We start from the raw sequence: 11474 nt of genomic DNA, 5'->3' as shown, positions 1-11474 counted from the left end.
ATAAACCCTTCCATTTTAGATTCTAAAGGACTGGCCCAGCGTGATCTAGTGGGTAAGATCTAAAACAGGGTTTCCCAACCTAGGGGTGGGGACCCAAATATGGGTCACCATTACATTCAAAAGGGTCGCCAGGTGTCTCCCCAGGTGGCTCTTAAGGAGCCATTCACACATTTTTTCAATTGCCCTGGGTCACTAAGGCCGTGTCCAGACTCAGGGGTTTTTTCGGGAAAAGTAGCCTTTTCCCGAAAAAACTTCCCCTGCGTCCAGACTCTAGCCGCGTTCTTTCGAAATTATTTCGAAAGAACGCGGCTTTTCTTTCGATGGCGGTAAACCTCAATTTACAAGGAAGAACGCCTTCTTTCGAAAGTTCCTCTTTCGAAAGAAGGCGTTCTTCAATGTAAATAGGCCGTCTTCGAAAGAGAGCATCCAGACTCGCTGGGTGCTCTCTTTCGAAAAAGCGGATTTCTCTTTCGAAAGATCCGCCTGCAGTCTAGACGCGATCTTTCGAAAGAGCCTCTTTCGAAAGAAGCCTGCAGTCTAGACATAGCCTTTGTCTTCCTGAATTGTCAAAATGGGTCCGCATCCGGAAAAGGTTGGGAACTGCTGATCTAAAGTGTAAATTGACTGGGAATCTGGCTGGTTCTTTGGGACCGGGAGAACCCGTTCGGGGTAGGTGGGATTGGGTTCTAGAACCCCTCACCTGTGTTAGGCCCGGGGCTGATTGTGGCACAGGGAGAGCTGGGGTGTCTGAGGGGTTTTGCTCGTGAGGCTTCCTACTGGCTGGATTGGCAGCTGAAGTGCTCGGTGGGACTGGTTTGTGACCTGTTTGGAAAAGGGGCTGTAAGCAGCCCTGGTTTTGAGCAATTCGCCTTGAGCGGATGCCCTCAGCAGTGCCCGGACCGGGCCCGGTCCATCACAAGAGGGACTGCTCTGGCTGGGGTAGGGCTGGGGAGGGACTGGAAAGGCCCATGAGGATGCCTGCCGCCCAACTCGGCTCCTGAGGATGTCCAGGATGAAGGCTCTGCAGGTGCCTTAGGAGCAACCCAGCACCAGACCCAGCAACTAGTGACATCCCAAGTCTTCCGGTTTGTCAGCTCCAAACCTCCACCCAGGCCCGTAGCCACTTGAAGCAGGAGATCTCTCTGCTGGAAGCAACACGGCTCCCCTGCTAACACTGGGAGCTGCACACCAGAAGCTGCCTGCTGACATGCACGGACGCCCATTTTCAACCCAGCAAGGCCCCTGTGCAGACAACTGAGCCTCAGAAAGAGCCGTAGAGGCTTTGGGCCCCTGAGGGCTGCTGCCTTGGAATAAAGAGGCTTTCCAGAGTCGTGGGACCTGGAAAGCCTCCAGGGAAGGAGCTGCCCTGGGCCAGGGGAGGTGCTGCTGTTGTAGCCCTTGGATTATGGGCCTGGCTCTGAGCCGTCTGCTAATGTCGTGTGGTTCAATTTATTTTAGATCCAAGGAAAGCCAGTACACTTCAGGGCTACTTAACCACATTCTTATTTATTGCAAGCTTTAAGCAGTTAATATAGTTGTTTAAGTTTTACAACCTTAAATATGATAAATTATATTAGAATATGATAAATTCTAAAGCAAATAGCAGCGCAAAGCAATGCAAAAGCAGTTACTAAAAGATCTACTATATAAAATAATAACCCTAATTCACTTACACCTCACCCGTAAGCTACCTACAGTGCCAGGCAGGAGGTCGTGGTTCCATCTTTTCCCACCCATAGGAACTCTACCACTGACATAGCCGGTGTGAAGAGCCTAATCACTTCTAGTTACCTGGAGCAGGACGTGTGGGTCAATTCTGCTCATTCCTTCCCACCGATTGTTCTTACTAAACCCAATTTATTGCAAAGCGAGACTTGTGCATTCTAATATTTACCAATTGATTATGTATTGCGTAGGATACGTCAAATGCCCAATGCCCCTATTTGGGGTACACCCTGCTACTCAGGACGTTGCTGCTACGTGCGCAGTTAACAGTTTTATGACTGCATCTGTACTCTTTGCTTATCAGAACGGAAGTACCAATACAAGGCTGCTTGTTCTGTGTTTTTTTGACGTGGTCTCACATACTAGGCTTAATCTGCATTGTTCTGCATAACAATTCCTGACTCTCGGGCCTTGTCTGCATGCATCCTACTTAGGGCCAAGAGTAATTGCCCTGTTTACGATACTACTCGGCTACATCTAGACTGGCATGATTTTCCACAAATGCTTTTAACGGAAAAGTTTTCCGTTAAAAGCATTTGTGGAAAAGAGCGTCTAAATTTGCACGGGTGCTTTTCCCAGCATGGGGCTCTGCTCTCCAGGGATATCCTGGAACCTGGACCCCAGCAGCAGCCCCCGGGGCGTGAAGAGCATCGAGCAGCCTCCTTCACGTGGCATGGAAGACTAGCGGGGCAGGGGGAGGTGCAGCTGCCAGCGAGTGCGGGGCGGAGGCACCGGGCCCCCCGGCGCAGGGGGCTGGCCCGGCTCTGGGACCCCGCGCTGCACGGTCTGGGGGCGGGAGGCAAGCGCTGTATCTAGTCTCGCCTCCATGTGCTGGTTTATTATGTGCATTACGGTCACCGTGTGCCCGGGTATTACGTGTCATACGGTAGCCGCTGGCGGCCCACTCTCCCAGGGGGCCTCGCGCTGCTCCCAGCTATTTCCGCTACCCGGCGCCGCTCTAGCCCCGCACCTCGCGTCTTGACATCGTCACTTCCGGCGCCGCTCTAGTCTTTCCCGACTCTGTGGTTCCGGCCGTCGGGCGCAGGGTGAAAGTCACTTTCAGGCAGAGCCGGGTGAGGCCGGGACTGGGGAGGGGGCGGATCCCCCCCCCCCGCCTGTTTGCGGTGGGGGCCCGTGTCCGGGGGCTGCTCTGCGGGGGAGATGGAGGCCGGGAGCCCCCCCCCGCTTGGCCCGAGTCGGGGGCGGGGAGGCCCCAGCCCGGCATCGAGCCGGTTAACTGGGGTCTTCCCTGCTTGGCGCCAGCGGGCCCCTCCCCCACAAGGCCCCGCCCCGCTCGACAGGCCCGCGGTGCAGACTCGCCTGCTGAGTCCGTTCCGCCCCGCTGCTCGGTGTCGAGCTGTAACGGGCCAGCGGCTGCGGTAGCTCGAAGGGGGCTGCCCCTGCTGCTTCCTGGGGTGGGAACGTAGCGGTAAATCCCCCCCAGATCCCAGAGCGAAGTGGGGAGATGCCGATGATCTGGATGCCCTCGTGTTTGCTGGGGGGTCCTGCTGCTCCAGGCTCAGAGGGTTTGCTTGGGCTAAATTGTTAGCTCCTTGGGGCAGGGCCTGCCTCTTGCAGTGCCTGGCACAACGGTGCCCTAATCCTAGCTGGGGCAGGCAGTGTTGGGAATCTTAAAGTGCTGCCACAATACAAATGATGGGATTATTTTTTTTCCTCCCTCTGTCTAGAACAAAAATGGCGGACAGCATCCAGGCCAAGCTGGACAACTACAGGACTGCTCCATTCGACAGCAGGTTCCCGAATCAAAATCAGACTCGCAACTGCTGGCAGAACTACCTTGGTGAGAGAGGCTAATAGCAGCTGGATGATTTGAACTCTGATGTAGCTTGTTTGCATTGACTGGTGGTGACACAGCCTAGGATGTTTCACTTCCTGACAATAGTTTAGATTGTTCATAGTCTGTAAATTGTTAGAAATCCCAAGGCAATAATGAAAACTTTTGCTTTCCCCTCCTTTAGCTAACTAATTTCTGCATCGTTAAAGTAGCATCTAATGGCCTCAATCCATGGGGTGGTCCTATTGTACTGAGTGCTTAGTACACATGCCATGAAAAGACAATCTTTGCCTTGAGGAATTTATAACCCGAAGCTCTAATTTGGCAAAGACCTAAGAACCCACTTAACTTCACACTTGCTTAGAGCCCCACATGGATACAGAATGTTATCCGCAACCAATCCACACCTGGTCTGTGGCTATAAGGGGGTATCTGCAGAATAACAGGGTTCCATGAATGGTGTGTAGATCCTCTGAAGACCCCTGGGTGTGATTAATAAATGTAAAAGCTAGCAGGACCTATTCACTCATAGTCTGAACTACTAGATAACCTAGGCCGGAGGATTGTACTAAGGATGTTAAGAGACTGGTCAACTACCTCTTTGTTCAACTACGCCATTAGTCAATGAGGGAAGGCTTCCTCAGTCCTGACTGGTGCCAGTCTAGGAGCTATCTGGACAGAGAACATCTTATTGCCTCTATATAAATCCATGGTATGCCAACATCTTGAATACGGAGTACAGATGTGGTCACCTCATCTCAAAAAAGATATATTGGCATTGGAAAAGGTTCAGAAAAGATCAACAAAAATGATGAGGCATTTGGAGCAGTTGCCATATGCAGAGAGATTAAAAGACAGGGACTTTTCAGCTTAGAAAAGAGAAGACTAAGGGGGGATATGACAGACGTGTATAAAATCTTGACTGGTGTGGGAAAAAGTGAATAAGGAAAAGTTATTTACTTGTTCCCATAACATAAGAACTAGAGGCCACCAAATGAAATTAATAGGTAGCAGGTTTAAAACAAACCAAAGGAAGTTTTTCTTCATGCTGTGCACGGTCGGCCTGTGGAACTCCTTACCAGAGGAGGTTGTGAAGGCTGGGGTTCAAGAAAGAACTAGATACATTCATGGAGATTAGGTCCATCAATGGCTAGTAGCCAGGCTGGGTAGGAATGGTGTCCCTAGCCTCTGTCAGAGGCTGGGAATGGGTAATGGGAGAGGGACTGCTTGAAATTCCCTGTTCTCTTCTCTCCCTTTGGGGCATCTTGCATTGGTCACTGATGACAGACAGGATGCTGGGCTAGATGGACCTTTGGTCTGACTTAGTATGACTGTTCTTATGTCCCCCTGCTGAGGCTCTGCAGTTTAAATGTAGTAAAAGCCAGGTGCGTAAGCAGGGGGTAACTTTCGGACCCAGTGCGAGCCAGGACTGAGCAATCCTGGCTTGTGCCAGATCCACCCTCCCCCTGCTGGGACTACCCATGGACAGGGGCTGCTGCTGGAGCAGCCTCTGTTCACAGAGAGCCTGGGCCCACCGGGGGCAGAGGCTGCTTCGCTGCAACCTCCCCTGGCTCCCTCCCTCCCCCCATGTGCTGTCTCTGATAGAGGCAGCAGCATGGAGACAGTATTGGGAACCGGCTTTTAAACCAGCTCCACCCTAGCACTGGCTCCTGCTTATCTGCCCCTTGCTGCCTCTGATACGGGGGCGGGGAGCGAGTAGTTGAGTACTCAATTACTTGCTTATATCCCTAGATTGTACCTGGCCGTTCATGTGTTGAGCGCAATAATAGTTTGTTTCACATTCCATTAAGCGCATGTCAGTGGTCGTCTTCATGCAGTTTAAGCCAGCCCGTTCCTGTCTCTTGCCCTCCAGAATGCAGGGGAGGGCTCTGAAAACCAGGAAATAGAAAGCTCTGACACATGCCACCGCAAGCTTGAGGCACCAGTGAGACAGTTGATGTGTTAGCTGTTGTGCAGTGCACAATACAGAAATCCTGCCCCCAAGGTGATCAAGGGTGGTGTTAATCTAACTTAACAAGGCTTCATTAGATGCTCTGCTGTAGTTGCTCGAACTTGGTGGTGCCATCTGGTCCTAGGCAATCCATCCTGAATTGTGCTTCCTGATGGCTAGTTCACTTGGTCCGAAGAGCTATCCATGAATCCAGATTTGCTTTGAACACCTCATTTTTTCTCAGGCTCTTGAGTTACTCCACGTCTCAGCTTGTTACTCATGTGAGTAGTTCAACAGGGCCCGTGTGGGTGATATTGCAGCAGCTTTCATTCAAATCTCACCCGCGAAAGATGGAAAATAGGAATTATTGTGCTCTGGGAAGGGTGGAGAGAACCTTCAAAATCTGCGTGTGGCATGTGTGTTTAACCATATCGCTGTTGTCTGGTTTCTAGCACTGCAAGGGAAGATCTAGCTCTGGGCTTTTTAGTTTTTATCATACAAGACCTAAATAATATTCAGCTTAAATATCCTCTTTTCAGTGCTTTGCTAACATATTATCTCGGTAATGAAATAATGGATGGCCTAGTGGTTAGGGCATTGCTAGCCTGGAACTGCAGAGACCTGGTTCCTGCTCCATTTGTGATGTTGGTTGCTTAGCCTTGCTGTGTACCTCAGTTTCCCCAGCAATGGGTATAACAGCACTGCCCTGCCTCACAGGAGTGTGGTAAGAATAAACCCATTAAAACAGAGCCAGTTAGAAGCTGGGTTTTCTTTTTAGTGGGAAAATCTGAACTTTTTGATACCAAATAAGAACAAAAAGTTGAATTTTCAGAATTCTCCATGGAACAAAATTCTCCCCCCCCCCCCCAACTTGATTCAGAGTCATCACAATGTTTTGCTTTGACTTTGCTAATAAATATAATCTATAATTGTTTATATTTTAACGTATTCGCTTTAATATGATAAAGTAGCAACTACGCTTTTTTGCCTTGATAGAAGGACTTGTTTTGGCTCTTTCCCATTGAAAATGGGCAGGGAGGCTGTCTCTAGCCTCTGTTTGTCGGACACTGGGAATGGGCGCCAGGGGAGGGATCACATGATGATTCCCTGTTCTGTTCACTCCCTCGGGAACCTGGCACTGGCTACTGTCGGCCGACAGGACGCTGGGCCAGAGGGACCTTTGTTCTGACCCAGTCAGGCCGTTCTTATGAAAATGATCAAAAGCAGCATGTTCCTGCAAAATCTTAAATTCTGGTGAAACTGATGCATGGAAAATTTTTAAAGGTGCTCAGATACTACAGTAATGGGGGGAGGGGGCAGATTAGTGCCGAGCCCTCAATCTAAGCTGCATTAGAAAGTAGAGGAGATGCAGGCTGTGTCCGCAGGGGCTGTACAGAAGAAGGGCTATCACCTGGCTGTCAATATCCACTGACTTCCCATGATCAGCACCTGTCACTATTAGGCCTGAAGGAAGCTACACCGATGCTGTCAGTCGCTGGTGTTTGAAACCCTCAGCCTTTCGTTTGGGAGAGCTCTCTCTCGGGAATTAGGGATGTAAGCCATTAGTTAACACCTGATCAGCATATCGGACGGCTCTTCTCTCATTTAAAAGGGAGAGCAGCAGTGGGGTTAGCTCCCGGGGCCTGGAGCTAACCCCACTGCAGCTCTGCCGTTTTTCCCCTTATCGAGTAGTTGATGGAAATTCCATTGACCAGTTGATTAGCTGATTAAACGCAATGTAACATCCCTATTGGGAATAAGAGGAGCCGAGCCTCAATGGGTAAAACTGGGCGTGTCAGATTGAGGACACACTGCTAAGACGCAGGGCAAACACACCCCAGAACCGGTGGTTAGTCTCCCATGAGATATACCGAACCAGCCACAAAAATAAACGTCTGTTTCACTGCACTGACTGGCAAGAAGTCAGACAGCAGTGGCCAAAACTGATCTGGGGGTAATGGCAGGTAATCAACTGAACGCACATTCTGTATGGCCGAAAGGGCCATTGCAGTCCTGGGATGTGTCAGAGGAATCCTGAATAGGAGCCGGGCGGTAGATTTTCCCTTTATATTCAGCACAGGTGCGACCACAGTTCAAGTCAGAGGCTGAGAAGTTGGGAAAGGTTTAGAGAAGAGCCAGGAGAAAAATTCACGGGTTAGAGAACTTAAAGGGTTAGGCAGGAGCTCAGAATGTTTAGGTTCGGGAGAAGATTAAAGGTGGCTTGATCCCAGTCTGCAAGTACCTACCTAGTAGCTGGAGCTATTACCAACAGAATTTCCCTGACACTAACCAGAAATGCCTGTTTCAGATCCAAAGGCCGAGCAGTATTGATTCAGTTACTCTAAAGACACTTATTTAGTAAGCAGCTTGCTGCCTCCAGACAGCAACAAAACATTGACAAGCAGTTGACCAAGATACTTACAAACAGGCTAGACTCAATGTTTCCGCTCATCTTTTCCATCCATGTGCAGAATAGTTTTGTGTGCATCGAGGCATGTATAAATGTGCACCACCAATAGGAAACAGATCTAGCTGCGGGGAGTCTGCTGATCAGCTGGGCAGCATTTGAATCTCTCCTGAGCGGCAGCACAAGTGCACAGTTTACAGGAAACACTGGCTTAGAGCCAAGGCAGGTTGACACTTAAAATGCTTCTTCAGCGCTTAGTGAAGAGGTTCCTATGCCGTCAATAGAGCTCTCCTGTCGACTAGTTAGTCCACCTCCCTGAGCCGTGCTAGCTGTATTGATGGGAGGAGCTCTCCTGTCCACATAGTCTTCCCTCCCTCAAAGATAGCACTAAGGTCAGTATAACTCTATTTCATGGGCGGGGAGTGGATCCACAAGGAACTGTTCTACACTGCAGACCTGTGGTGTTAGACCTGGTCCCATTTTTGTCACCTCCAACCTGGTCAGGTGGGTACTAGCAGAGAACACTTGTGATGTCATTGGCAATTATCAGACTTCAGCTATGCCCAGATGAAGCAATTTCTTAAATAGCCAATATATTGTGCTGCAACGCAGTTAACCTTGTTTAACTTTTCTTAAGTGAGATAACACTGATAGCACGAAGGATCCTTACCTGTTCCTCTCAGCTGTTCCTCTTCCCCCATCTCATTCGTTTTGGCCACGTGCTTTGGGCTGGCTGCTCCTGCTAAAGTCCAAACTTGATTTCAAACCACTGTTCACCCACATTCTATGTGGGCTTCTGTTCCTGTGCTGGGGAACAAATATTTGTGGGTTTTCAGTCCAGCAAAGGTCTAACCCCATCCAGGGGCGGGCAGTGGGAGCTAGACAATGTCAGCCTGGGAATCCTGTGCGTATTAACCACTGGAACGGTTCCCTAAGGAGCATGGCGGATTCACTATCACTGGTGATGAAAGTCCCCACTGGCTGTTTCCCTAAAAGATCTGCTCCGGGACGGTTATGGCAGATGGGAGGCAGATGATCACAGTGGTCCCATCTGGACGTCGAATCCATAAAACAGCTCCTCCATCCTGGAAAGCATCAGCGGGTGTCCCTTGGGGAATTTTTCTAGCCTTGAAACTACAGAAGTGAAGGACTAGTCAACTATCCAATAAGCAAATGCTGACCCCAGGCTCCGTACTGCGCTGCTACTTTGAAAAGCTGCGGGGAGCCCAGCATCAGGCTCCTCGTGGTGTCTCAAAGTGGCAGTGCCACTCAGAGTCCCCAGCTGATCCTGGGCTCCATTTGGTGCTTTCACCATTGAAGTATAGCAACAGCCCTAGAGCTGTTGCTGCACTTCAGAGGTGGAGACACCCTATTGACTAGTTGATGCAAAATGCATCAACTGTTTGATTAGTCAATTACCTGATACTTAACATCCTTACTTGAACATTTCTCCCCTCCCCCTTCTCTCTCAGACTTCCATCGCTGCGAGAAAGCCATGGCGGCCAAGGGAGCTGACGCCACGTGCTGCCAGTGGTACCGTCGTGTGTACAAGTCACTCTGTCCCATTTCTTGGGTAGGTCGCTGCAGAAGGCTGGGTGTTTGCTTGGGTGTCTCTCCTTCAGCTGGGCTGGAAGGCTCTTGGCTAGAAAGCGGGGTGAGGAGGGTAGGGAAGAGGATTCCAACTAGAGACAAGACATAAGAGCCACTTGGCATTTCTGGGAAGCCAAAATGCATCTGAGTGTGAGTGCCTTTAACTACAGTGCCCCACTAGAGACTCGGCTCCCATAATCCCTTGCAGGCCCAAAGGATTGTGGGATCCAGGAAGTTCCTTTTAAGAATCTCCAGCTGGGGTCCCCTTGATTGGAGCATAGCTGAGTGGATCAGTGCCCCATCTTTGCCCCCCACTTGGGTTCCTGCACACCTCACTCTGGTCGCAGCACCCCTGTGGGGAGGGCAGTTGGAATAGTTGCCTTGTCCCCTGGATGGGAAGTCCTGGACTGCACCCATGGGCCTGCCCTTCCTCTAGTGGAACCACTAGGAAGGTGGCAGGGTCTGGAGTGAATCAGCAGCATGTGCTGCTAAACAGCTGCTGTTAATCATGCTGCTGACCCTGGCCTGCTACATTCTCCTCCTTGTCCTCTGTTTCCCATGATGCACTGTGGTCAGGGGATGCCCTGACTGAATTGCTTCCCCCAACAGAAGGTTGTGGTGCATCATGGGAGTTGTAGTCCATCAGCATGCCCAGTTGATATAGAATGGAGATGTGAAGTCTTTGAACTACAACTCCCATGAGGCACTAATCACAATTCTATCTTGCGGTCAGAATGATGCCGAAAATTCCAGCTTTCTGCCAGGCAGGAAGGGAAAGAGCCGTTACTCAGCCAGCTTCAGCCCTGGCCATCTCCATCCATCCCATTCTGCCACCAGCCCAAGCGCCTTCCTTCTGATCCCATGACAAATGTTGGTTTCTTTCAGGTCAATGCCTGGGATGAACGCAGGGAAGAAGGGACCTTTCCCGGCAAGATCTGATTGGCTGGTGTTGGTGTGTCGGCCACTAGTGCCCCCTTGCCTCAAGGGGCAGTGGCTCTGCTCTGCCCAATGCCTCCGGCTGCTTCTTTGATTGTCTTTGTCTTCACTCGAGAGTTCAGTGTCCTGCCCTGGGACAGAGTCTGAGTCTTACAAACTGGTGATAAAAGTAAAGGGATGAAACCTGTTATCCATGTCTCGTGTTCCTTGGGAGCCATAATGGGATGTGCTAAGGAACTAGTTCCTCCCAGCCCCTATTCCCCCCCCCCCCCCACACACACACACTCCTCCCAGATGTGCTCTGGCCCCTAGGCTCTATTTCCCTCCCCAGGATGGGAAAGTCCTGCCTGATGCTAGTGGGAGGTTGATCCAACCTCTGTCCCTTCCAATGCCTGCCTGCCTGCCTCAGTGAGGCACCAGGTCCAGCCAGTCTTCCCCTCCCCACAGGGTGGAAGAGAGACCAGGCATGTGAGACTTCTGCTCAGCTTGGCACGCTTGTTGCTGGGGTGGCCCGTAGATACAGGCAACCTCAGCAGTCGCCGAGGGCCACAGACTTGGAGTCCATGTGCAGCCCTGGCTGCCACCAGCCCCACACGAGGGACTGTGAACAGAGAACCCTGGGGCACGTCCTGCAGCAGCCGTGAACCTGGGATTTCCCAGCTAACCCCAGGCTCCACACTGCGCTGTCTCTTTGAAATGCCATGGCAGCATTTAAAGGGGCAGCACTGCACTGAGCCTGGGACCAGCTGTGTGGCACTGCCCCTTTGAAATGCTGCCTGGGTCAGTTTCCTGTACCCCTCCCCCAACAGCCCAGCTGAGCCTTGCACCTGTTCCCTGCCCCTCTCACAGCCCAGCTGAGCTGCTCATCTGTTCCCTGTGCCTTCCCCCCCATTCCCTGCAGCTCAGCTGAGCCCTGCACCCAGGTTCCCTGCCCATCCCCCACAGTCCAGCTGAGCCCCATGCTGGGTTCCCATCTGTTGCAAATCACTTGCTTTCCTGTGCTCCCTCAGGCCCTGCCTCTGGCTGCTCCCACAGAGCAGAATGTGTCCGTGACTCCTATTCCCCCAGCA

General features: G+C 51.2%; 1 protein-coding gene across 2 annotated transcripts; it reads left to right on the top strand.

Moving 5' to 3' along the window:
• The first annotated feature begins 2649 nt into the window (after positions 1-2649).
• On the top strand, positions 2650-10594 carry COX6B1 (cytochrome c oxidase subunit 6B1). Of its 2 annotated transcripts, none has more exons than XM_006129011.4 (4): positions 2650-2798; positions 3414-3526; positions 9351-9451; positions 10354-10594. In XM_006129011.4, the coding sequence occupies exons 2-4, from the start codon at positions 3421-3423 to the stop codon at positions 10405-10407; spliced, it is 261 nt and encodes an 86-aa protein (XP_006129073.1). In that variant the 5' UTR covers positions 2650-2798; positions 3414-3420; the 3' UTR covers positions 10408-10594. The 2 variants fall into 2 exon arrangements, with proteins under 2 accessions (XP_006129073.1, XP_006129074.1); XM_006129012.3 differs by lacking the exon at positions 2650-2798 and adding an exon at positions 3024-3154.
• Positions 10595-11474: the final 880 nt, after the last annotated feature.

The sequence above is a fragment of the Pelodiscus sinensis genome, chromosome 24 (assembly GCF_049634645.1).
Source record: "Pelodiscus sinensis isolate JC-2024 chromosome 24, ASM4963464v1, whole genome shotgun sequence".
Classification (NCBI taxonomy): domain Eukaryota; kingdom Metazoa; phylum Chordata; order Testudines; family Trionychidae; genus Pelodiscus; species Pelodiscus sinensis.
Note: the sequence above shows the minus strand (reverse complement) of the source record. Positions and strands in the feature narration are given on the sequence as shown.

Coding starts and splice junctions, on each gene's coding strand:
- COX6B1 (XM_006129011.4), top strand. CDS start 3,421: ATGGCGGACAGCATCCAGGCCAAGCTGGACAACTACAGGACTGCTCCA. Junction 3,527..9,350: donor CTGCTGGCAGAACTACCTTG/GTGAGAGAGGCT, acceptor CTTCTCTCTCAG/ACTTCCATCGCTGCGAGAAA. Junction 9,452..10,353: donor CACTCTGTCCCATTTCTTGG/GTAGGTCGCTGC, acceptor GGTTTCTTTCAG/GTCAATGCCTGGGATGAACG.